Source organism: Coregonus clupeaformis, chromosome 14 (assembly GCF_020615455.1).
Source record: "Coregonus clupeaformis isolate EN_2021a chromosome 14, ASM2061545v1, whole genome shotgun sequence".
Lineage (NCBI taxonomy): Eukaryota > Metazoa > Chordata > Actinopteri > Salmoniformes > Salmonidae > Coregonus > Coregonus clupeaformis.
Genome location: NC_059205.1, coordinates 17,517,769 through 17,545,369, shown reverse-complemented (window position 1 = coordinate 17,545,369; position 27,601 = coordinate 17,517,769). Strand labels below are relative to the sequence as shown.

The 27,601-nt window shown below is 42.1% G+C and overlaps 1 protein-coding gene across 4 annotated transcripts in view; it reads left to right on the top strand.

Annotated features, from left to right (window-relative positions):
- The window catches only part of LOC121581214 (transcriptional repressor p66 alpha-like), a 66,527-nt gene extending 38,926 nt beyond the window's left edge, over nt 1-27,601 (top strand). Inside the window, exons 3-10 of one of the 4 annotated variants that reach the window (XM_045224730.1) lie at nt 1,671-1,800; nt 7,322-7,450; nt 7,760-7,921; nt 8,251-8,460; nt 16,954-17,227; nt 17,545-17,981; nt 24,507-24,741; nt 25,168-27,601. In XM_045224730.1, coding sequence (XP_045080665.1) covers nt 1,671-1,800; nt 7,322-7,450; nt 7,760-7,921; nt 8,251-8,460; nt 16,954-17,227; nt 17,545-17,981; nt 24,507-24,741; nt 25,168-25,304 — 1,714 coding nt within the window. In that variant the 3' untranslated portion in view covers nt 25,305-27,601. Of the gene's footprint in view, nt 1-1,670; nt 1,801-7,321; nt 7,472-7,759; nt 7,922-8,250; nt 8,461-16,953; nt 17,228-17,544; nt 17,982-24,506; nt 24,742-25,167 lie in introns of all 4 variants that reach the window. The other 3 variants (XM_045224729.1, XM_045224731.1, XM_045224728.1) reach the window with 3 other exon arrangements.

The following is a 27,601-nucleotide window of genomic DNA, read 5'->3' as shown; positions in this document are numbered from 1 at the left end:
AATAAAAACTTTTTGTTTATGAAAAAGAGGGGTTGAGGGGAAGGGGGAGCTGCTGCTGGCTGTCTGCTTTTGTAGACGCACTGTAGATAACGGAGAATTGATCCAAATAGCTCCCTCCTCAATATCCTCCCCTATTCCCCTGTCCCAAAAGACTCCTGTTCATTAACACTCTTCAATGACTTGATAATGTGCTATACATACAGTGCATTCGGAAAGTATTCAGACCCCTTCCCCTTTTCCACAGTATATTACGTTACAGCCTTATTCTAAAATGGATCAAATAAAAAATGTACCCTCATCAATCTACACACAATATCTCATAATGACAAAGCGAAAACAGGTTTTTAGAATAAAAACAGATACCTTATTTGCATAAGTATTCAGACCATTTGCGATGACACTCGGAATTGACCTCAGGTGCATCCTGTTTCCATTAATCATCCTTGAGATGTTTCTACAACTTGATTGGAGTCCACCTGTGGTAAATTCAATTGATTGGACATGATTTGGAAAGGCACACACCTGTCTATATAAGGTCCCACAGTTGACAGTGTGTGTCAGAACAAAAACCAAGCCATGAGGTCGAAGGAATTGTCCGTAGAGCTCTGAGACAGGATTGTGCCGAGGCACAGATCTGGGGAAGGATACCAAAACATTTCTGCAGCATTGAAGGTCCCCAAGAACACAGTGGCCCCCATCATTATTAAATGGAAGAAGTTTGGAACCACCAAAACCCTTCCTAGAGCTGGCCGCCCGGCCAAACTGAGCAATCGGGGGAGAAGGGCCTTGGTCAGGGAGGTGAAGGTTCACCTTCCAACAGGACAACGACCCTAAGCACACAGCCAAGACAACGCAGGGGTGGCTTCGGGAGAAGTCTCTGAATGTCCTTGAGTGGCCCAGCCAGAGCCCGGACTTGAACCCGATCTAACATCTCTGGAGAGACCTGAAAATAGCTGTGCAGCGACGCTCCCCATCCAACCTGACAGAGCTGGAGAGGATCTGCAGAGAAGAAATTGAGAAAGTTCCCAATTACAGATGTGTCAAGCATGTAGCGTCATACCCAAGAATACTCTAGGCTGTAATCGCTGCCAAAGGTGCTTCAACAAAGTACTGAGTAAAGGGTCTGAATACTTATGTAAATGTTAGTTTTTGCTTTGTCATTATAGGGTATTGTGTGTAGATTGAGGGGGAAAAACTATTTCATCCATTTAGAATAAGGCTGTAACGTAACGAAATGTGGAAAGAGTCTAGGGGTCTGAATACTTTCCGAATGCACTGTATCTGAGTATGGATAAGATATTGGCTCATTCATCCCCCCTCCTCTCCCCTGTAACTATTCCCCAGGTCGTTGCTGTAAGTGAGAATGTGTTCTCAGTCAATTTACCTGGTAAAATATGGGTAAAAATATATATATATGTAGGCTACATCTGATGTGTAGGCCTACATTATTAGTGAATCTATGGGAAGCAAGGAGGCTAGCCAAGTGATATCTATATCTCTATTGTTGAGGTGCCACTTTCTGAGAAGTGAAACTACATAACAGAAGATATTATGAATTTACACTTGTTACCATCTTCTGGACAACATGGGTTACTACACTTATTTTTTTTACCCAATTTCAGATTCAATTTAATTTTTGTATATTAATCTCTCTTTTCTTTTTCGATTAGAACTTTAAAGAGGGAGAAGTGTCCCCTGTCCCCAGACGATGATGTCATCGTCCTGTCGGATAATGACTCCTGCAGTCCCCCGATGAACGGCTTGAACCACCTCAAGGAGCTGGACACAGACCTACTTATGGTTAGTGAAATAACTATACTACTACCCTGCCCTGAACTTTAGTCACTGTTTCTTGCCGGTTACCACCTGGTACTTAACCCTGCACCTTAGAGACTGATGCCCTATGTACATAGTCATTGAACACTGGTCACTTTAATAATGTTACAATGTTTTTTTTACCCATTTATGTACAGTGCATTCGGAAAGTATTCAGACCCCTTACGTTACAGCCTTATTCTAAAATGAATTTAATTGGTTTTTTTCCCACATCAATATACACACAATACCTCATAATGACCAAGCAAATAAATTTTAGCAAATGTATTACAAATAACAAACTTAAATAAACCGTTTACATAAGTATTCAGACCCTTTACTCAGTACTTTGTTGAAGCACCTTTGGCAGCGATTACAGCCTTGAGTCTTCTTGGGTATGACGCTACAAGCTTGACACACCTATACTTGGGGAGTTTCTCCCATTCTTCTCTGCAGATCCTCTCAAGCTCTGTCAGGTTGGATGGAAAGCCTCGCTGCACAGCTATTTTCAGGTCTCTCCAGAGATGTTAGATCGGGTTCAAGTCCGGGCTCTGGCTGGGCCACTCAAGGACATTCAGAGACTTGTCCCGAAGCCACTCCTGCGTTGTCTTGGCTGTGTGTTTAGGGTCGTCGTTCTGTTTGGAAGGTGAACCTTCCTCCCAGTCTGTGGTTCTGAGAGCACTGGAGCAGGTTTTCATCAAGGATCTCTCTGTACTTTGCTCCGTTCATCTTTCCCTTGATCCTAACTAGTCTCCCAGTCCCTGCCGCTGAATAACATCCCCACAGCATGATGCTGCCACCACCATGCTTCATCGTAGGGATGGTGCCAGGTTTCCTTCAGACGTGACTCTTGGCATTCAGGCCAAAGAGTTCAATATTGGTTTCATCAGACCAGATAATCTTGTTTCTCATGGTCTGATAGTCCTTTTAGGTGCTTTTTGGCAAACTCCAAGCGGGCTGTCATGTGTATTTTACTGAGGAGTGGCTTCCGTCTGGCCACTTTACCATAAAGGCCTGATTGGTGGAGTGCTGCTGAGAAGGTTCTCCCATCTCCACAGAGGAACTCTGGAGCTCTGTCAGTGTGACCATCGGGTTCTTGGTCACCTCCCTGACCAAGGCCCTTCTCCCCTGATTGCTCAGTTTGGCTGGGTGGCCAGCTCTAGGAAGAGTCTTGGTGGTGCCAAACTTCTTCCATTTAAGAATGATGGAGCCACTGTGTTGTGGGGACCTTCAATGCTGCAGAAATGTTTTGGTACCCTTCCCCAGATCTGTGCCTCGACACAATCCTGTCTCGGAGCTCAATGGACAATTCATTCGACCTCATGGCTTGGTTTTGGCTCTGACACACACTGTCAACTGTGGGACCTTATATAGACAGGTGTGTGCCTTTCCAAATCATGTCCAATCAATTGAATTTACCACAGGTGGACTCCAATCAAGTTGTAGAAACATCTCAAGGATGATTAATGGAAACAGGATGCACCTGAGGTCAATTCCGAGTGTCATCGCAAACGGTCTGAATACTTATGCAAATAAGGTATCTGTTTTTATTCTAAAAACCTGTTTTCGCTTTGTCATTATGATATATTGTGTGTAGATTGATGAGGGTACATTTTTAATTTGATCCATTTTAGAATAAGGCTGTAACGTAACATACTGTGGAAAAGGGGAAGGGGTCTGAATATTTTCCGAATGCACTGTATGTATAGCACATTATCAAGTCATTGAAGAGTGTTAATGAACAGGAGTCTTTTGGGACAGGGGGAATAGGGGAGGATATTGAGGAGGGAGCTATTTGGATCAATTCTCTACCATCAAGTTGTAGAAACATCTCAAGGATGATCAATGGAAACAGGATGCACCTGAGCTCAATTTGGAGTCTCCTAGCAAAGGGTCTGAATACATTTACATTACATTTTAGTCATTTAGCAGACGCTTATGTAAAGAAGGTATTTATTTATTTATTTTTATTTGCAAAACTTTCTAGAAACCTGTTTTTCGCTTTGTCATTATGGGGTATTGTGTGTAGATTGATGAGGAAAACAATCAAACAAATCCATTTTAGAATAAGGCTGTAACGTAACAACAAGTCAACGGGTCTGAATACTTCAGAATGCACTGTATACAGTAATCCCTCGTTTATCGCGGGGGTTACGTTCCGAAAATGACCCGCGATAAGTGAAATCCGCGAAATAGAAAACTTTTTTTTTTTTACAATTAGCAACTATTACATGTATACAAATACAGTGACTCACGTGTAGGCCGTTTCACTGCTCTTCAGACTGGGCCGCTGCATCCTGACTGCGCTCTGCAGTGTTCTCTTCTTCTGAAGCCCGCGGTGCAGGTGTGTTTGTTCGGGAGAAGAACATAGTGATAGGCAGCTGTTGTCGCTCTTTTTTCTTCTTTGCAAAAAGATCCTTGTACACCGACATGCCACCATCGATTACGTTGGAGAACTGTAACGAACGGCTCATCAAAGGGTCCCATTTCATTAGGAGATGTTCGAAATTACAAGATAATTTGGCCAACTTAATGTAAATTTGCCAAGCTGTTTTATGTACGTACACATAACTGCACGAGACGACAAAATGATAGCACAATTCGTAGCATGTTTTGATACAAGAAGCGGGAGTGAGTTTTTAGCGAATCAGAATGCAGAGCACAATGCACCAAAAAAAAAAAAATGCATTATGAAAATCCGCGAAATAGCGAATCCGCGATAAGTGAACCGCGAAGTGGCGAGGGATCACTGTATACTGTATTCTAGAGAAGGCTCATCCTATGTAACTATTGCTGTATACACCTTTTCTATTCATACACTGAGACTAGACGTAGCATAGTAAATGTCAATCCGGGACACTCAAAATTAGTATGATATGTTATGTTTGGTATGGTTACATAAGATAGAAGGTTACTTAAGGCAAGGTATAACGCGAAGGTCTTGCAACCAAAAGGTTGCGTGTTCGAATCTCATCACAGACAACTTTTGCATTTTAGCTAATTAACTACTTTGCAACTACTATTTAGCTACTTTGCAACTACTTAGCTTGTTAGCTAACCCTTCCCCTAAGACTATCCCTAACCACAACCCTTTAACCTAACTCCTAACCTTAAACCCTAACCCCTAGAGCTAGTTAACGTTAGCCACCTAGCCAAAGTTAGCCACAACAAATTGGAAATTGTAACATATACGTTTAGCAAATTCGTAACATATTGTACATTTTGCAAATTCGTAACAATTTGTATTGAACTAATTGCAATTCGTAACAAACAGTATCATACGAATTGTATTTCATAACATATCATACGAAATGGATGATGGACATCCACATATTAATACATACCATACCATACGAAACGTAACATATACTAAATGGAGTGTCTCGGATTTATGTTCAGAATAATATGAAATGCTCTGAGACCACGTTCTATACATATACACTACCGGTCAAAAGTTTTAGAACACTTACTCATTCAAGGGTTTTTCTTTATTTTTACTATTTTCTACAATAGTGAAGACAACAAAACTATGAAATAAAACATGGAATCATGTAGTAACCAAAAAAGTGTTAAACAAATCCAAATGTATTTTATATTTGAGATTCTTCAAATAGCCACCTTTTGCCTTGACGACAGCTTTGCACACTCTTGGCATTCTCTCAACCAGCTTCACCTGGAATGCTTTTCCAACAGTCTTGAAGGAGTTCCCACATATGCTGCTTTTCCTTCACTCTGCAGTCCAACTCATCCCAAACCATCTCAATTTGGTTGAGGTCAGGGGATTGTGGAGGCCAGGTCATCTGATGCAGCACTCCATCACTCTCCTTCTTGGTAAAATAGCCCTTACACAGCCTGGAGGTGTGTTGGGTCATTGTCCTGTTGAAAAACAAACGATAGTCCCCCTAAGCCCAAAGCAGATGGGATGGCGTATCGCTGCAGAATGCTGTGGTAGCCATGCTGGTTAAGTGTGCCTTGAATTCTATATAAATCACAGACAGTGTCACCAGCAAAGCACCCCCACACCATAACACCTACTCCTCCATGCTTTACAGTGGGATATACACATGCAGAGATCATCAGTTCATCCACACCGCGTCTCACAAAGACACGGCGGTTGGAACCAAAAATCTCCAATTTGGACTCCAGACCAAAGGACACATTTCCACTGGTCTAATGTCCATTGCTCGTGTTTATTGGCCCAAGCAGGTCTCTTCTTCTTATTGGTGTCCTTTAGTAGTGGTTTCTTTGCAGCAAATCGACCATGAAGGCCTGACTCATGCAGTCTCCTCTGAACAGTTGATGTTGAGTGTCTGTTACTTGAACTCTGGGAAGCATTTATTTGGGCTGGATTTTCTGAGGCTGGTAACTCTAATTAACTTATCCTCTGCAGCAGAGGGCACTCTGGGTCTTCCATTCCTATGGCGGTCCTCATGAGAGCCAGTTTCATCATAGTGCTTGATGGTTTTTTCGACTGCACTGGAAGAAACGTTCAAAGTTCTTGACATTTTCCGTATTGACTGATCTTCATGTCTTAAAGTAATGATGGACTGTCATTTCTCTTTGCTTATTTGAGCTGTTCTTGCCATAATATGGACTTGGGCTTTTATCAAATAGGGCTATCTTCTGTGTACCCCCCCTACCTTGTCACAACACAACTGATTGGCTGAAACGCATTAAGAAATTCACTTTTAAGAAGGCACACCTGTTAATTGAAATGCATTCCAGTTGACTGCCTCATGAAGCTGGTTGAGAGAATGCCATGAGTGTGCAAAGCTGTCATCAAGGCAAAGGGTGGCTATTTGAAGAATCTCAAATATAAAATATATTTTGATTTGTTTAACACTTTTTTGGTTACTACATGATTCCATATGTGTTATTTCATAGTTTTGATGTCTTTACTATTTTCCTATAATGTTGAAAATAGTAAAAATAACGAAAAACCCTTGAATGAGTAGGTGTTCTAAAACTTTTAACCGGTAGTGTATATTTATATTCCGGTCTCTGACATTGCTCGTTTTAATATTGCTTAATTCCTTTATTTTTATTTTTTGATTTATGTGTATTGTTTTGTATTGTTTGGTATTACTGCACTGTTGGAGCTAGGACCATAAGCGTTTCACTATACCTGCGATAACATCTGCAAAATATGTGTACGGGACCAATACAATTTTATTGGAAGTATACCAGACATTTTTTTGACCTCCCATGATGTTCCTTGTAACATGTTCCTTCTCTGGCCATCTGATCCTAGATCAGCACTCCTACTCTAAATAACTTTTTAAAATCCGGGCCCAGGGCCTGTATCTACAAAGCATATTAGAGTAGGAGTGCTAATGTAGCATCAGTTTTTATTTTTAGATCATAATGAATAAGATTGGATGGACAGATCTGAGATCAGCACTCCTACTGTGAGATGCTTTGTGGATATAAGCCCTGGTCTCTCTGTCTGCTGCACTGGTCTCTCTCTCTCTGGTCTAACTGGTCTTTATCTGGTGTCTGTGTGTAGAAGAGCAGTCCAGAGGAGAGGGATCGCATCATAAAGCAGTTGAAAGAGGAGCTGAGGTTGGAGGGGGCCAAGCTGGTGCTGCTGAAGAAACTACGCCAGAGCCAGATACAGAAGGACACACTGCAGAAGGTATGGACACATGTAGCCAAGGTGAGTTGGACTCATCTGTCGTGATGAGGTAGCCCTGCCTGTGACATAAAATCAGTGTCACCCTCTGCCCAAGAAGGAATTTGGTTTCCAAGAGCGGAAAACTGGAGTTCAGATCACAGTCTCTCTCTCTCTCTCGCTTGCTCACACACATACACACACACACACACACAATACAGAAAAAGCCACACAGGTAAACATATACACTCATCCAGATGCATACCTCCAAACACTTACAAATAGACACACACATACCCAGCTCATTCTCTCCATCTCTGTCTTGTTCCACAGCCCTCAGTATTGTCAGGTTCTGCGGCTCCTCCATCTCTGATCCGTAGGAGTTCGGGCACAGTCATTCCTCCTCCTCTGGTGAGGGGCGGGCAGCAGATCTCCTCCAAACATGGCTCCCACAACTCCCAGATCATTATGCCACCCCTGGTCAGAGGGGCAAAGGTAAGACAGGCCACAATCTACCTGCCAAACTGGTCATCAGCTAATATCAATTCTCACTACTAATTACTTTTTGTGTCTTAGACTACGCTCACCTGTTTTCTTTTCTCTCTCTCTCTCTTTGTTTCTCTCACCCCCCCCTTATCTCTCCACCCTTCCTCACATATTGCGCCCTCATCCTTTTCTGTCTTTTGTTGACCGACACATGCCCTTTTCTATATGCCCTCTCTCTGTCCAATGTTGGCCCTCTCTATCCATGCCCTTTCCCTCTTCTCCTCCTCGGTCTACTCTCTCCAATTCTCTCCCCTGTCTCCCATCTCTGTCCTTTGTAGCCAATTGCTGTGTCTCCTCAGCAGATCCAGTCTCTCCGGCAGCAACAGCAACTGTCAGGGTCTGGCTCTGGGGGCTCTGGCCCCCCTCCCCTGCTGCTGGCCCCCAGGGCCAACGTACCCGGCTCCCAGGCCCAGAGAGGCCTCATGCAGTCTGGCCTCATCAGGGTGGGAAACGTCAACAATGCCAGCCTGCTGGTCAACATCTCACAGGTGGGTCAGAGGCAGGGCTCTAAATTAAAATGTTTAATTGGTAGCACCAGAAAATACGTTTATTTTTTTTTTATCGATTCAAATACAGCCTATATGAATTCTAGCTACTTCTGAAGCACATGTTGTGCCCTCGAAACTAATATGTAACCCTGTAAATACATTTGTTTATTATAAAAGCCTAAAATGTTGATACAAATACCTGTCATTGAAATTAGAAAGTAATTTGTGGAATATTAGGTTTCTACATGATTTAAAAGCACTATTTTCCTGTTGAGATGTATTGCATTGAGAATTGTACACTGCCTCTTTAAGAGCATCAAGTTTGTGATGATAATAATAATAACAACTAGATGGTAATATTCCATGAATATAAATTGTGTGACTTCCTTCAGTATTTTTGTGGCAGTGGATAGGATAGCCTGAACATGTGAAAAATGGTTTGGTGTATCTAGCTTGAACGGTTCAATAGTTACTGTTGGTGAGTTGCTTTATGCTAATTTATGCAAATGTCAATGTATGTAGTTGATAAAGATTCTAAAGAACTTGAAGTTAGGGTAGCCTGAATGTTTTGAAGTTGGTCTTGTAGCTTAATTGGCTAAGGAGCAGGACCAGTTTTAATAGGATTCCTATGGTTCTCATTCAAACCCATGTTAATTTACGCACATTTTAAATGGTTATAGTTCAAAAAGTATATAGTATCAAAAATATTTTGACAAGCAATCTAAGTAGGGTCTGTCTGAACATCTCAACGTTGGTTTGGAGTTGATAGCTTAGATGGTGAAAGAGGAGATTTTTTTGCTGTTGAAATGCCCTGGTATCCATAGCAATGGCTCCGTTTGGGCTGCTCAATGACGAGACATGAGAGCGCTGTTAGCTGGCATTAGCTAGCTAGTTTTCGTCACTCTAAAAGCCGACAAACAACTATAACTTTTGATTGGTAGAATATAATTCTGTTCTGATTCCAGATTTGAATAGCAGAGAAGTAGACCAATATGGCATACCCTCTACTTTTTTGTCTAACTTGTTGGGAAAGTGGTCAAAATGTCATATTTTTAAATAAAAAGTTAGAGGAAATGTAATTGACGTGGTTAGTAAAACAGCTGTATTGTTTGAACGGTATGAAATACTTTTGTTCCAATTTCTGATTTTAATAGAAGAGAAGTAGAGGAAGATTTCATACACTTTTTGTCTAACTTGTTGGGAAAGTGGTCAAAGTAGCTGATTTGTGTCCACATTTACATTATTACGTTCACAGTGAATGGAATGTTGGAAGTCATGATGTCACAATGGAAGCTTTAGAATGTTAAAGAAATCCCATGAATCTGGATGAAGTTTTATAAAAGTGTAATAGTTTAATAAATATAGATAGTATCAAAAAGTTGTGTGCAAGCACACTATTCCAGACCAGTCTGCACGTTTTAAAGTTTGAATGGCGTTTCTAATTTAAACGGTTAAGAGGAGTAGTGTTCCGAATAATAATAATAATAATAATAATAATAATAATAATAACTAGATGGTAATTGTACATGAAGTACAATTGGTGGGACATTTTTACATTTTAGTCATTTTAGCAGACGTAGCAGTAGTAAATTGGTAATTGGTCTGATTACTTTGATAGACCACACTATCAACCTTATTACTTTGGATTGGGTGGGGGCAGTTCGATCAGAAAAATGTCTAAACTACAGTTGTTGTGTGTGAAAACTGAAAGAAGAAAGACAAAGTGATCTTAAAGGGCACGATCATGTGGACAACACTCTTAGGAAAGCAAAGCAACTCTGAATCCTTCATGCTGTGGGTTTCAGATAAATAGATGCACAATTTACTTTTGTAAAACGTTCAGTGTAAATGAAGTTTGATTTTCGTTGAATGATGATGTAATGATTAGAACTTCAGGCTATTATTTGGGAAATATGATGGTACATCTAGTGATGACAACTCTTTAAAAGTATTTTCTTGGTAGTTGAATAACTACAGTGCCTTGCAAAAGTATTCATCCCCCTTGACGTTTTTCCTATTTTGTTGCATTACAACCTGTAATTTAAATGGATTTTTATTTGGATTTCATGTAATGGACATAAACAAAATAGTCAAATTGGTGAAGTGAAATGAAAAATATAATTTAAAATTATACAAAATAAATAACGGAAAAGTGGTGCGTGCATATGTATTCAAACCCTTTGCTATGAAGCCCCTAAATAAGATCTGGTGCAACCAATTACCTTCAGAAGTCACATAATTAGTTAAATAAATTCCACCTGTGTGTGCAATCTAAGTGTTACATGATCTCAGTATATATACACCTGTTCTGAAAGGCCCCAGAGTCTGCAACACCACTAAGCAAGGGGCACCACCAAGCAAGCGGCACCATGAAGACCAAGGAGCTCTCCAAACAGGTCAGGGACAAGTTGTGGAGAAGTACAGATCAGGGTTGGGTTATAAAAATATATCTGAAAATTTGAACATCCCACGGAGCACCATTAAATCCATTATTTAAAAATGGAAAGAATATGGCACCACAACAAACCTGCCAAGAGAGGGCCGCCCACCAAAACTCACAGACCAGGCAAGGAGTGCATTAATCAGAGAGGCAACAAAGAGACCAAAGATAACCCTGAAGGAGCTGCAAAGCTCCACAGCAGAGATTGGAGTATCTGTCCATAGGACCACCTTAAGCCATACACTCCACGGAGCTGGACTTTACGGAAGAGTGGCCAGAAAAAAGCCATTGCTTACAGAAAAAAATAAGCAAACACATTTGGTGTTCGCCAAAAGCCATGTGGGAGACTCCCCAAACATATGGAAGAAGGTACTCTGGTCAGATGAGACTAAAATTGAGCTTTTTGGCCATCAAGGAAAACGCTGTCTGGCGCAAACCCAACACCTCTCATCACCGCGAGAACACCATCCCCACAATGAAGCATGGTGGTGACAACATCATTCTGTGGGGATGTTTTTCATCGGCAGGGACTGGGAAACTGGTCAGAATTGAAGGAATGGTGGATGGTGCTAAATACAGGGAAATTCTTGAGGGAAACCTGTTTGTCTTCCAAAGATTTGAGACTGGGACGGAGGTTCACCTTCCAGCAGGACAATGACCCTAAGCAAACTGCTATAGCAACACTCTAGTGGTTTAAGGGGAAACATTTAAATGTCTTGGAATGGCCTAGTCAAAGCCCAGACCTCAATCCAATTGAGAATCTTTGGTATGACTTAAAGATTGCTGTACACCAGCGGAACCCATCCAACTTGAAGGAGCTGGAGCAGTTTTGCCTTAAAGAATGGGCAAAAATCACAGTGGCTAGATGTGCCAAGCTTATAGACATACCCCAAGAGACTTGCAGCTGTAATTGCTGCAAAAGGTGGCTCTACAAAGTATTGACTTTGGGGGGGTGAATAGTTATGCACGCTCAGGTTTTTTTTGTCTTATTTCTTGTTTGTTTCCCAAAATAATATATTTTGCATCTTCAAAGTGGTAGGCATGTTGTGTAAATCAAATGATACAAACCTCCCCAAAAATCCATTTTAATTCCAGGTTGTAAGGCAACAAAATAGGAAAACTGCCAAGAGGGGTGAATACTTTTGCAAGCCACTGTATGTAGAATAGGTTTGTATGTAGACCTACTGATAGCTAGCTGTAGTTCTAGCTAATAAATAAACTCTTTAGGCTAACAGTGATCACTGAAAAGTAAATTTCCTGAAGAAAATGTTTTCTTGCTAACTTGTTTTAAAGTATGTATGGTTTTGAAAAGAGTTATAGTAGTGGTAGTTCCTGCAGTAGTAATGGTGGTGACTGGTTATAGTTGAAATAGTAGGTAGATTGAGAAAATGATTGATTGATTGATTGATTGGTTGATAGGATAGGATAGCCTGAACATGTGAAAGTTGGTTTGGTGTCTCTAGCTTGAACAGTTAGAGAGTTAGAAGTATTGTTGGTGGCTATTATATGCTAATTTATGCACATTTAAGTAGTTATAATGTATAGTGCAGACCAGAGCTAGTGCGAACCAGAGCTAGCAAGCTACACCCAGGACCAGAGCTGAACCAGAGCTGGGTCGGAGCTAGTGCAGACCAGAGCAGTAGTTGTGGTCACTAGGTGAGGTCACTAGTTATTGTCATTGGTTGTGTAGTTGTGGTCAGTAGTTGTATGGTCAGCAGTTGAGGTCAATAATTGTGTGGTTGTGTTGCAGGTTATTTGGGCCCTACTGTGTAGTTGTGGTCAGTAATTCTGTTGTGGTCATTAGTTGTGTGGTTCAGTAGTTTTGTGGTCAATAGTTGTGTGGTTGTGGTCAGTAGTTTGGTTGTGGTGGGGAGTTGTGGTCAGGAGTGGTGTTAAGTAGTTGTGGTCAGGAGTGGTGTTTTTGTAAAAATGATATATATATTTTGGACAGGGAAATCATACTGAGACTAGGGTCTATTTTACAGATAGGCTCTGCATAAACACATACAATATAAAAAATTACAAAACATATTAAGAAGAACTGACACATTTATCAACATAGAGGTCTCCGATCATTACTCTGAACTGATCCATGGGGACCAGAGCATCTAATTTCAGAGAGCTCTGTAAGTTATTCCAGTAGTGGTGTGGTTGTGGTCAGTAGTTGTGGTCATTAGTTGTGTGGTTGTGGTCAGGAGTTGTAGTCAGTAGTTTTGTGGTTCAGTAGTTGTGTGGTCACTAGTTGTGTGGTTGTGGTCAGTAATTGTGGTCAGTAGTTGTGGTCAGTAGTGTGTGGTTGTGTTCAGTAGTTGTGTGGCCACTAGTTGTGTGGTTGTGGTCAGTGATTGCAGTCAGTAGTTGTGGTCAGTAATTGTTGTGTGATTGTGGTCAGTTTTTGTGAGGTTGTGGTCAGCAGTTGTGGTCAGTAGTTGTGTGATTGTGGTCAGTGTCTAAACTACAGTTGTTGTGTGTGAAAATTGAAAGAAGTACAATGAGAAGTGATTGGGGGAAATATGAAGAGAGTGAACGGTGGCAGTTGTTGTCCGAGGCAGTTGTTGCTGGACAAAAGTTGTTTTGGCAGGCCTGCTCCCTCCATGGCTAAAGCCAGTGTGAGAAACATGCTAACAAACGTTTTTTGCTTTGTAACTAAATAAATACTGCACTCTAACCCACAAAACGTATTTGCTAGATTCATGATAGTGTATGGCAAGCCTAAATAACTTCAAGAGTAAAAATGTGCATAACAAGTCAGATAATACGTTGCCTGGACTAACTCTGTGGTCAATAATGGTGTTTAACATGATTTTTAAATGACTACCGATCTCTGTACCCCACACATACAATTATCTGTATGTTCCCTCAGTCGAGCAGTGAATTTCAAGCACAGATTCAACCACAAAGACCAGGGACGTTTTCTAATGCCTCGCAAAGAAGGGCACCTATTGGTAGATGGGTTAAAATAAAAAGCAGACATTGAATATCCCTTTGAGCATGGGGAAGTTATTAATTACACTTTGGTTGGTGTATCAATACACCCAATCACTACAAAGATACAGGCGTCCTTCCTAACTCAGTTGACGGAGAGGAAGGAAACCACTCAGGGATTTCACAATGAGGCCAATGGTGATTTTAAACCAGTTACAGAGTTAAATGGCTGTGATAGGAGAAAACTGAGGATGGATCAACAACATTGTGGTTACTCCACAATATTAACCTAAATGACAGCGTGAAAAGAAGGAAGCCTGTATAGAAGAAATATTCCAAAACGTGCATCCTGTTTGCAATAAGGCACTAAAGTAATACTACAAAAAATGTGGGCACAACATTTTTTTGTCCTGAATACAAAGCATTATGTTTGGGGCAAATCCAACTAGGACAAAGATTAGGATAACATTAAAAGGAATTGAGCTAAGCATAGGCAAAGTCCTAGAGGAAAAACCTGGTTCAGTCTGCTTTCCAACAGACACTGGGAGACAAATCCACCTTTCAGCAGGACAATAACCTTAAACGGAAGGCCAAATATACAGTGGAGTTACTTACCAAGACGACATTGAATGTTCCTGACTGGCCTAGTTACAGTTTTGACTTAAATCGGCTTGAAAATCTATGGCAAGACTTGAAAATGGCTGGCTAGCAATGATCAACAACCAACTTCAGGAGCTTGAATAATTTTAAAAAATAATAATGGGCAAAAATTTTACAATCCAGGTTTGCAAAGCTCTTAGAGACTTACCCAGAAAGACTCACAGCTGTAATCGGTGCCAACGGTGATTCTAACATGGGGTTGAATACTTATCTAATCAAAATATATTAGTGTTTTATTTTCCATTTAATTAAAATGAAAATCCATTTTAGTCCCACTCTGTAACACAACAAAATGTGGGAAAAGTCCAGGGGTGTGAATACTTTCTGAACGCACTGCATAACCAGTCACCACCATTACTACTGCAGACACTACCACTACTATAACGTATTTTAAAACCATACATACTTTAAAACAAGCTAGCAAGCACACAACATTTTCTTCAGGAAATGTACTTTTCAGTGATCTCTGTTAGCCTAAAGAGTTTATTTATTAGAGAGAACTACAGCTAGCTATCAGTAGGTCTACATACAAACGTATTCTACATAGTTCTTCAACTACCACAAAAATACTTTTAAACAGCTGTCATCACTAGATGTACCATCATATTCCTCTCCCCAAATAATAGCCGAAAACTTTCTAATCATTACATTATCATTCAACTAAAATCAAACTTCATTTACACTGAACGTTTTACAAAAGTAAATCGTGCATCTATTTATCTGAAACCCACAACATGAATATGATTCAGAGTTGCTTTGCTTTCCTAAGAGTGTTGTCCACATGATCGTGCCCTTTATTCCCATCTTCTGACAGAAGATCACTTTGTCTTTCTTCTTTCAGTTTTCACACACAACAACTGTAGTTTAGACATTTTTGTGATCTAACTGCCACACAATCCAAAGTTATAAAGGTTGATAAAGTAGTCTATCAAAGTAATCAGACCAATTATTTTAACTTTGACTAGATGTAACTGCTTTGCTTTAAATATTAAAGTAAAACTTTTTCAACTCCATAACAAAAAATGTTATGGAGGACTAAAGTACCGATGACGTGGCAGGTGATACTTTGCTTCTTGAAAGTTCAATATCTTGAAAACTTGACTGCTGACATGCAAAACATTTGAGGACTTTATCTACTGTATCAGTAGACTAATTAAAAAAATACCCAAATTGTTTTTTGGTGGATTTTACCTTTAACGTTAGATACGTAATTTAAGCAATTACTAGCAATAATTTTGTGAAGTTGGGAGAGGAAGCTCTAATAGTAGTAGTAATCATTTGACGAAAAGTGCATTGAATTTGAAAACAGATCTTGTTTATGAAAGATTAAATGCGTGAAGTTTTTGCAACATTCTGGTTGCGATCAGCTGATGCCCACTAGATGTGGGTCGCACTTGCCTAATCTCGAAAATGGCACAACTACTGATCTCCATTTTTTTTCACCGAAAAGTATGGTCAAAAGGTTACGGTAAATTACATAAAATATGATAATTTATATAATTATAAATTATAACACACACGCAATGCATTTAATAAACTCATAGCATGATGTTGTCTGAACTTTTTCATTGCTAGCTAGCTAGCATTGCTAGCGCGAGCTTGCTAGCAAGATACAGTACTTGTCCATGTCATGTAGCAAGTGTAGTGTATTAAGATTATGACTTTCTTAATGGTTTTAAGTGGAACCTTTGAGGATGTTTATTTTAGTGTCAAGAGGGAATGTTTTAGTGTAACGCCACATACAACAGACAGGAAGTGTGTGTTGTAGCCAGGGGATTGGACAGTAGAGGGAGCCACCCATATCTTGGGAAGATTATATATACTGGGTAAAAGCGAAGAAGAGGTTAGAGCGGCCATTGCAATCTGGGACGCCGTTCTCCGGGTGATCTTGACACCTGTAACCTCATGCTGAATTCTTGTGATATGAATAAAACTTATGATCAAAGGTTCAGTATGAGCGGACTCCTTTGTTTATCAGCAATAATTGCCAGCATTGACCCGATACTACACAAGTCAAAACAATATTTATCACGTCTCAACCTACTGTCTATGATATCAACATATTGCACGAAGTAACTTTTTGCATGTATACTTTTAGCAATTTCTAATTATCTAGCTAGCCACTCAATACTGTTGCACCTTTTCTGGCCTTCCCTGTAGTGTGCACACAAACTGTAGCCAGCTAGCTTGTGCAGAATCTCTGGCTTGTGCAGGATCATAGAGTGGTGCATTTGAGACTTGCAGATTTGATTAATCAACCCAGTTGCATTCATGTTTCAGATATATTGAACCACTCAAACTCAGCTACCCTTTCCCCCTGAATTTGCAACAGTTTTAATTAATCTGATCTGTCATGCTGTATTTGCGTGACATCAAACCTCAACTGGACACCTCCCCACTTGTCTCCTCTATTTCTTACACCCTTCTTTCTCCCTCTCAACCCCTTCTCATTCCTCTCTCTCCCCCAGGCCTCCCCAACCAACATGAAGGTTCCTTCTATTACCTCCCAGTCTGGAAACAGCAGTGTGTCTGTGGTCAACGTGAACGACTCTTCTGCCGCCTGTCAGGCTGCGGCTAAGCTAGCCCTGCGTAAGCAGCTGGAGAAGACCCTTCTGGAGATCCCTCCTCCCAAACTTCCCACCCCAGAGCTAAACTTCCTGCCCTCGGCAGCCAACAACGAGTTCATCTACCTGGTGGGCCTGGAGGATGTGGTGCAGAACCTGCTGGACTCCATGATGAGAGGTACTATACATATTATGCTTGTGTAAACACTATATAACACTATACCATCAGAGGTGGCAGAGGTGCAAACACATTACACTGTTATAAACACTACATACAGTATTCCATCATATTACAGACGCTTCATTTACACAATAATATCACTACTCCAGCAGAGATTCAAACACTAACATTACAATACCGCTCAGATGGGTTTCCTCCCCCTTGATGATTTTTTCTTACCTCGAGCAGCATTTGATCAGTAGGCTTTATATTGAAACCAGTGTTCTTCTGTCCGCTGTCTAACCCCCCCCCGCTATCCTTTCTATCCACCCCAGCTAAAACAGGGATGCCCCCAGTCAAGCCTGCCATCAAAGAGCCCTTCACCTGCACCCAGTGCAGCACTGATTTTACCTGCCGTTGGAGGCAAGACAAAGCCAAGGGCGGGACCATCCTCTGTGCAGACTGCATGTCCTCCAATCAGAAGAAGGCCTTGAAGGCTGAGCACACCAATAGGCTGAAGGCTGCATTTGTCAAGGCCCTGCAGCAGGAACAGGAGATAGAGCAGCAGATCTTCCAGCAGGCTGCGTCCCCCGTCTCTCACACCCCCTCTTCCTCTTCCTCCTCCTCCTCTCCGTCGGTGAAGGCGGAGCATCTAGTGTCCCAGCAGCTGAAACAGGCTCAGGCTCAGGCCCAGGCTAGGGCCTCCTCTCTGCACCAGCAGCACAACAGAGGACAGAGCATCGCACGCCACCACTCCACCAACATCAAACAGGTAGGGGTGACACTTCTCAGCAGTTCCCTGAAACTCACATCATCACCTGTGCCACTCCAGGCACTGTCACACTCAATTACAGGTCCTATCACATTCAATTAGATACAGACGGTTATAATATTCTCGTACATATGGTTCCTTTTTAATTTTTTAACAACTACAATACAAAATCAATACAAAAGGCTGCTTAATACAAATGGCTGCTCCCATCAGTTGGTGCTCTGATCAGTGGGTACGCTCGCCCTCACCCGCCCCGAGATGCTGGCAGGGCGAAGCCCCCGGCTGAAAGGGATTTTCCAAGGGCGGGAAGGACCAAGACCCGCCGACGGGCGGGCGGGCATGGAAGCAAGCGCACCCATAACCACCAGGACCAGCACACACACCAGTCACAGCGTGAAACCAAAACACTAAACATACAGAACTAAACGCATCCCCACCCTCACCCCTGATTGGAGGACCTCAAACATGTATACTATGCATGTGTGTATGTATTTATTCCAACACTCATTCATTCCAACCTTCAGACAGCCACAGATCACCCCATCTTTCCCAGTAAATAGTAATTCTACCATTTCCTCTTGCAATACATCAATCAATCAATCAATTTTATTTTATATAGCCCTTCTTACATCAGCTAATATCTCGAAGTGCTGTACAGAAACCCAGCCTAAAACCCCAAACAGCTAGTAATGCAGGTGTAGAAGCACGGTGGCTAGGAAAAACTCCCTAGAAAGGCGAAAGCCTAGGAAGAAACCTAGAGAGGAACCAGGCTATGAGGGGTGGCCAGTCCTCTTCTGGCTGTGCCGGGTGGAGATTATAACAGAACCATGCCAAGATGTTCAAAAATGTTCATAAGTGACAAGCATGGTCAAATAATAATCAGGAATAAATCTCAGTTGGCTTTTCATAGCCGATCATTAAGAGTTGAAAACAGCAGGTCTGGGACAGGTAGGGGTTCCATAACCGCAGGCAGAACAGTTGAAACTGGAATAGCAGCAAGGCCAGGCGGACTGGGGACAGCAAGGAGTCACCACGGCCGGTAGTCCCGACGTATGGTCCTAGGGCTCAGGTCTCTCAGTTGGCTTTTCATAGCCGATCATTAAAGAGTTGAAAACAGCAGGTCTGGGACAGGTAGGGGTTTCGTAGCCGCAGGCAGAACAGTTGAAACTGGAATAGCAGCAAGGCCAGGCGGACTGGGGACAGCAAGGTGTCATCATGCCCGGTAGTCCTGACGTATGGTCCTAGGGCTCAGGTTCTCAGAGAGAAAGAGAGAACGAGAGAATTAGAGAGAGCATACTTAAATTCACACAGGACACTGGATAAGACAGGAGAAGTACTCCAGGTATAACCAACTAACCCCAGCCCCCCGACACATAAACTACTGCAGCATAAATACTGGAGGCTGAGACAGGAGCGGTCCGGAGACACTGTGGCCCCATCCGAAGAAACCCCGGACAGGGCCAAACAGGAAGGATATAACCCCACCCACTCCGCCAAAGCACAGCCCCCGCACCACTAGAGGGATATCCCCAACCACCAACTTACAATCCTGAGACAAGGCCGAGTATAGCCCACAGAGGTCTCCACCACAGCACAAACCAAGGGGGGCGCCAACCCAGACAGGAAGATCACGTCAGTAACTCAACCCACTCAAGTGACGCACCCCTCCCAGGGACGGCATGAAAGAGCACCAGCAAGTCAGTGACTCAGCCCCTGCAACAGGGTTAGAGGCAGAGAACCCCAGTGGAGAGGGGAACCGGCCCGGCAGAGACAGCAAGGGCTGTTCGTTGCTCCAGCCTTTCCGTTCACCTTCACACTCCTGGGCCAGACTACACTCAATCATATGACCTACTGAAGAGATAAGTCTTCAGTAAAGACTTAAAGGTTGAGACCGAGTCTGCGTCTCTCACATGGGTAGGCAAACTGTTCCATAAAAATGGAGATCTATAGGAGAAAGCCCTGCCTCCCGCTGTTTGCTTAGAAATTCTAGGGACAATTAGGAGGCCTGCGTCTTGTGACCGTAGCGTACGTATTGGTATGTACGGCAGGACCAACTCGGAAAGATAGGTAGGAGCAAGCCCATGTAACGCTTTATAGGTTAACAGTAAAACCTTGAAATCAGCCCTTGCCTTAACAGGAAGCCAGTGTAGGGAAGCTAGCACTGGAGTAATATGATCAAATTTCTTGGTTCTAGTCAGGATTCTAGCAGCCGTATTTAGCACTAACTGAAGTTTATTTAGTGCTTTATCCGGGTAGCCGGAAAATAGAGCATTGCAGTAGTCTAACCTAGAAGTAACAAATGCATGGATTAATTTTTCTGCATCATTTTTGGACAGAACATTTCTGATTTTTGCAATGTTACGTAGATGGAAAAAAGCTGTCCTTGAAACAGTCTTGATATGTTCGTCAAAAGAGAGATCAGGGTCAAGAGTAACACCGAGGTCCTTCACAGTTTTATTTGAGACGACTTTACAACCATCTAGATGAATTGTCAGATTTAACAGAAGATCTCTTTGTTTCTTGGGACCTAGAACAAGCATCTCTGTTTTGTCCGAGTTTAAAAGTAAAAAGTTTTCAGCCATCCACTTCCTTATGTCTGAAACACAGGCTTCTAGCGAGGGCAATTTTGGGGCTTCACCATGTTTCATTGAAATGTACAGCTGTGTGTCATCCGCATAGCAGTGAAAGTTAACATTATGTTTTCGAATAACATCCCCAAGAGGTAAAATATATAGTGAAAACAATAGTGGTCCTAAAACGGAACCTTGAGGAACACCGAAATGTACAGTTGATTTGTCGGAGGACAGACCATTCACAGAGACAAACTGATATCTTTCCGACAGGTAGGATCTAAACCAGGCCAGAACTTGTCCGTGTAGACCAATTTGGGTTTCCAGTCTCTCCAAAAGAATGTGGTGATCGATGGTGTCAAAGGCAGCACTAAGGTCTAGTAGCACGAGGACAGATGCAGAGCCTCGGTCTGACGCCATTAAAAGGTCATTTACCACCTTCACAAGTGCAGTCTCAGTGCTATGATGGGGTCTAAAACCAGACTGAAGCATTTCGTATACATTGTTTGTCTTCAGAAAGGCAGTGAGTTGCTGCGCAACAGCTTTTTCTAAAATTTTTGAGAGGAATGGAAGATTCGATATAGGCCGATAGTTTTTTATATTTTCCGGGTCAAGGTTTGGCTTTTTCAAGAGAGGCTTTATCACTGCCACTTTTAGTGAGTTTGGTACACATCCGGTGGATAGAGAGCTGTTTATTATGTTCAACATAGGAGGGCCAAGCACAGGAAGCAGCTCCTTCAGCAGTTTAGTAGGAATAGGATCCAGTATGCAGCTTGAAGGTTTAGAGGCCATGATTATTTTCATCATTGTGTCAAGAGATATGGTACTAAAACACTTAAGTGTCTCTCCCGATCCCAGGCCCTCGCAGAGCTGTGCAGATCCAGGACAGCTAAGCCCTGGAGGAATACGCAGATTCAAAGAGGAGTCCGTAATTTGCTTTCTAATGGTCATGATCTTTTCCTCAAAGAAGTTCATGAATTTATCACTGCTGAAGTGAAAGCCATCCTCTCTTGGGGAATGCTGCTTTTAGTTAGCTTTGCAACAGTATCAAAAAGAAATTTTGGATTGTTCTTATTTTCCTCAATTAAGTTGGAAAAGTAGGATGATCGAGCAGCAGTGAGGGCTCTTCGGTACTGCACGGTACTGTCTTTCCAAGCTAGTCGGAAGACTTCCAGTTTGGTGTGGCGCCATTTCCGTTCCAATTTCCTGGAAGCTTGCTTCAAAGCTCGGGTATTTTCTGTATACCAGGGAGCTAGTTTCTTATGACAAATGTTTTTTCGTTTTTAGGGGTGCAACTGCATCTAGGGTATTGCGCAAGGTTAAATTGAGTTCCTCAGTTAAGTGGTTAACTGATTTTTGTCCTCTGACGTCCTTGGGTAGGCAGAAGGAGTCTGGAAGGGCATCAATGAATTTTTGTGTTGTTTGAGAATTTATAGCACGACTTTTGATGCTCCTTGGTTGGGGTCTGAGCAGATTATTTGTTGCGATTGCAAATGTAATAAAATGGTGGTCCGATAGTCCAGGATTTTGTGGAAAAACATTAAGATCTACAACATTTATTCCATGGGACAAAACTAGGTCCAGAGTATGACTGTGGCAGTGAGTAGGTCCAGAGACATGTTGGACAAAACCCACTGAGTCGATAATGGCTCCGAAAGACTTTTGGAGTGGGTCTGTGGACTTCTCCATGTGAATATTAAAATCACCAAAAATTAGAATATGATCTGCTATGACTACAAGGTCTGATAGGAATTCAGGAAACTCAGAGAGGAACGCTGTATATGGCCCAGGAGGCCTGTAAACAGTAGCTATAAAAAGTGATTGAGTAGGCTGCATAGATTTCATGACTAGAAGCTCAAAAGATGAAAACGCCATTTTTTTTTTGTAAATTGAAATTTGCTATCGTAAATGTTAGCAACACCTCCGCCTTTGCGGGATGCACGGGGAATATGGTCACTAGTGTAACCAGGAGGTGAGGCCTCATTTAACACAGCAAATTCATCAGGCTTAAGCCATGTTTCAGTCAGGCCAATCACATCGAGATTATGATCAGTGATTAGTTCATTGACTATGACTGCCTTTGAAGTGAGGGATCTAACATTAAGTAACCCTATTTTGAGATGTGAGGTATCACGATCTCTTTCAATAATAGCAGGAATGGAGGAGGTCTTTATCCTAATAAGATTGCTAGGGTGAACACCGCCATGTTTAGTTTTGCCCAACCTAGGTCGAGGCACAGACACAGTCTCAATGGGTATGGCTGAGCTGACTACACTGACTGTGCTATTGGCAGACTCCACTAAGCTGGCAGGTTGGCTAACAGCCTGCTGCCTGGCCTGCACCCTATTTCACTGTGGGGCTAGAGGAGTTAGAGCCCTATCTATGTTGGTAGATAAGAGGAGAGCACCCCTCCAGCTAGGATGGAGTCCGTCACTCCTCAGCAGGTCAGGCTTGGTCCTGTTTGTGGGTGAGTCCCAGAAAGAGGGCCAATTATCCACAAATGTTATCTTTTGGGAGGGGCAGAAAACAGTTTTCAACCAGCGATTAAGTGCTGAGACTCTGCTGTAGAGCTCGTCACTTCCCCTAACTGGGAGGGGGCCAGAGACAATTACTCGATGCCGACACATCTTTCTAGCTGATTTACAAGCTGAAGCTATGTTGCACTTGGTGACCTCTGACTGTTTCATCCTAACATCGTTGGTGCCGACGTGGATAACAATATCTCTATACTCTCTACACTCGCCAGTTTTAGCTTTAGCCAGCACCATCTTTAGATTAGCCTTAACGTCGGTAGCCCTGCCCCCTGGTAAACAGTGTATGATCGCTGGGTGATTCGTTTTAAGTCTAATACTGCGGGTAATGGAGTCGCCAATGACTAGGGTTTTCAATTTGTCAGAGCTAATGGTGGGAGCCTTCGCGTCTCAGACCCCGTAACGGGAGGAGTAGAGACTAGAGAAGACTCAGACTCAGACTCCGACTCGCTACATAATGGGGAAAACCGGTTGAAGGTTTCTGTCGGCTGAATGAGCGACACCGGTTGAGCATTCCAACAGTATTTCCCTCCAGAAGCCATGAGAAAGTTGTCCGGCTGCGGGGGACTGTGCGGGGGGGATTTATACTAACGTTACTGTCTGTACTTACTGGTGGCACAGACGCTGTTTCTTCCTTTCCTACACTGAGATTACCCTTGCCTAACGACATGCGTCTGAAGCTGGGCTTGTAGCACAGCTATTTTCGCCGTAAGGCGATCGTTCTCCTGTATATTATGAGTACAGCGACTGCAATTAGAAGACATCATGTTAATGTTACTACTTAGCTTCGGCTGTTGAAGATGTTGATGAACCATGTCCAGATAAAGCGTCCGGAGTGAAAAAGTTGAATAAGGGAAAAAAGTTGCGATGGAAAAAAGGAAAATAACGTAAAGTTGGCAGCTAAAACGTACAGGAAAATGACTCTTCTGTCTCGGGATAAACGTCCGGGGTGAAAAAGTTTAACGAAAAAAGATGAGTGAGGACAAAACTAAAAAGTTGGTAAATTTGTTGAACACAAAGATTGATTAAACGTTTATTAAAAGTAAAACGTGAATAGTTTGGCAGGTAGCCAAGTAGCAACAAAACAGCACAGCAGTACGGAGACAATGCGGAAGCGAGACGGAAGTCACGTCAAATCTCGTCAAATCTCGTCACATGTACCACTGGGGATTCTGAACTCTGCAGTCTATTGGTGTGTTTACTGCTTGTCTCCATTCAATACATCCCTCCATTCTACCATGGTGTCTCACTACGGACTTGAACCTCCCTATCTGCAAAATGTCTGCTGAAATTGACCCAAAAATAAACATTTTATCCAAGAGCCCAATGGTTCCCTTGGCTTGTGTGGTCTGTTCTTGTCACACAGATGTTGTCACTTGTCACTCAATATTATTTTTCCTTCTCCCCCCTCCCCTCCACCTCAGGGCCAGCTCTCCCGTGGCGGTGTCCCGTCTGTGGGGGTGAGGGGCGTGTCCCACTCTTTCTCCTCCTCCTCTCAGCTGCAGAGCGCAGTGGCCGCTGCAGCCTTGGTCAGCCGGCCAGGTAAGCATGCCCATGTGCGCCCCGCTGCCCAGAGTTCAAAGGGCAGCTCCAGTGGGAACAGCAGCAGTGGTAGCGGCCAAGCCACTGCATGGAGGAAGCAGAACAACCTCAACACAGGTAGACTAATCCCGTCCGGGACCCCAACCCACCATCATACCACACTGGCCCCCCAACTTCTACCTCTACAGCCTGGACTTTTGTCATGTCCAAAAACATCCCCTAGCCCGTTTTACTAGTCACCTCCACTGTGGTGTTTGCAGGTCTGAATGAATAACTACAAGTATTTAAGCAATATGGCTGAAGCTCCTTTACACCCATCTGAGGGTTAGATGGAGGCATCACAATAGTGCTTACACCTGCGTAAGAGGCTAGGGATTGGTTTTGGACTAGGCATCTGACTGCTCTCTGTGTCCACAATGCTCTGTTTCCTTATTTCTGCTATGATATCAATGTTATTGACGTGTTTTGTGTGTGTGTGTGTGTTATTCTGTTCAGTGGACCCTCCCATTCAGAGACTGACCCCTCTCCACTCTTTCTCTGCAGGTGTGACCATGGCCTATGTGAACCCCAGCCTGCCAGTCCATAAGACCTCGTCCACAGTGGACGCCCGCCAGAGAGAGTACCTCCTGGACATGATCCCCTCGCGCTCCATCTCCCAGACGGCTAACACATGGAAATAATCTCATACTCATTACCATTATCAATAACCTTTTACCAATAGCTACTGTTGTCAATGCCAACAATGCAGTCTACAGCCCCACCCTGAGGACAGTTATGAAAACGCAGTCGTCAAACTTGTTAGGAGAAACATTGTCCTTTTTTTTTTTTTATAGTGTTTGTTTCTCATATGTTGTTTTTCAACTCTATTGTTTCTTATGAAGTTCACTGATGTTTGATCAGTGTGCATAAACAGCGATTTACTCCGAACTCGAGAGAAAAAAAAAAGGAAAAAAAAGCATAAAGGGCTTCCTTCAATATGTTCGTCAGCCATGATGTCTGCGAGTTCATGATGGTTTGAGAATGTTGCTTTTCTCTCAATAACTCATGTTGGCGTTCTGCCAACTGTGCGTTGATATCCCATCATAAAAACGATGTATGGCTCTTTACCTATTGGACGGAACAATGAGCCGATTCTGTCATCATAGACTCAGCAATGGGATGCAGACAAACTGTTGGGGTGCGTTCAAGATGAAATGACTGACTAGCTTGAACTGTTTGCCTTATATTCAAGAGTACCCCAAAAAAAGATAAAAGAAAAAAAACATGATCTCCAACAAACATTCTCTTAAAATGAGAACCAAATCTCTATTTTTGATGTAAATGGCATGTTCTATAGAAGGGTCCAGACACTTTTGCTATTTCCCTTTTTTAATTTTTTTACTTACCCCGAACCAGCGATTCACTTCCTCATGTTCATTGTGCAGTACGGGGGCTCTGAAAAAACATGAACAAATGCTCCAAAAACATCCAAATACAGAAATGCTCTCAGTATAGTGATGCAGGACTTTAGACGTTGTACACATGAAATTGTGTCATTCCGAACTTTATCCTCAACGTTATATTCCATTTTGTTGCGACTCGAGCAACAACATCTAAAGACCTGCATCACTATAGAGCTTTTCAGTTTCTAAAAGGACTTTGGTGTTTTTGGAGCATTTGTTCATGTTTTTTCATAGCCCCCGTACGGCACAATGAGGATGAGGAATTTAATCGCTGTTGGGGAAAGTTTCTCAAAAACAAGTGAAATTGCAAAAGAAGTGTCTAGACCCTTCTATAACATGCTATTTGCTTATAGAAAAGGAAAATGATCCTTTAAGTTAAAAGGAAAAACTGAGCAGTGATGTTTTCAGTACATAACCTCAGTAGCAGTTGATTTGGATTTTTTTTTGTATTTACAGTAAGTTATTGGTTATTTTTTGGGACTGATGTATAAATGAACAATTCCTGTCCTGATGTTATGGTTTTAACAACTGAACAATTAATAGCCTCATACACAATTTTTTATTTTTTTTAAGTGAAGCTTTTTGCCCCACCATGTATGTTATTCAGCTATTTACAGAGTTTGACAGTGCTTCTCTCCATTCATATGTTTCACATAAGCAGAACACAGAGAGGATCTCTTTATTATATTTTTGTCTGTAGCCTCTGCTTTGGTTTTCCATTATTCAATTCCGAGTTGTCCCTTAATATGTGTAATAACATGTCTGTAAAGAGAACTAGTGGTATAATAAAGACTGTCTGATTACATGCAAACAAAGTTTCAGTGGAAGACACAAGATTATAAAAATAAAATAAAAAAATGACACATAAAAAAATTATAGACTCACAGGAGTCATATCCCAGATCTTTTCTCTGTTTTGCACCGATTTTCAATTTTCCTGATGATTTAGTGAATTTGTTCAGTTTTGATAATTGATCAAAGTTTCCATATGTTTGCTGAAAAGGTTAAGACTCATCAAATGTCAATACACGAGCATCATTGGTCTGATAAAGTAATTGAATATTGATCGTATTTGGTTTAATATGGTCAAACCTACGGTAGCAATCAATGACACCAGTCATTTTACAAAATGTTCTCATCTGGTGATTTAAAAAAGTTTACATTGCAGGTATTGTCACCTGCTCGGGTACATCTCAAGTTTAGGTTTCTGGTTGCCACGTCATGAAGCTTGGTTAGGTACAGCAACTCTTTGGTGAAGTTTAACAGATTTGAGGATGTACAAAAGACAGAGGAGAGAATAAACATGTCCTATATTGAAATCACTCATTGATTTTGTATGCTTGGCATCAGGACCAATAACTTGTATCCCAGACAGGCCTGTGGTGAGGTAACTGGGTTTACTACAGTGCTCCTTTACTTCCTCAAGTACAGTCTCATACTCTCTTCTCAGTTTTGTTCTCTTTATAATACTGTAATTCTCTTCTGTAAAAGTTCCATAGGCCTGCTATGTGGTTTATAAATGAATTAACATCTGTG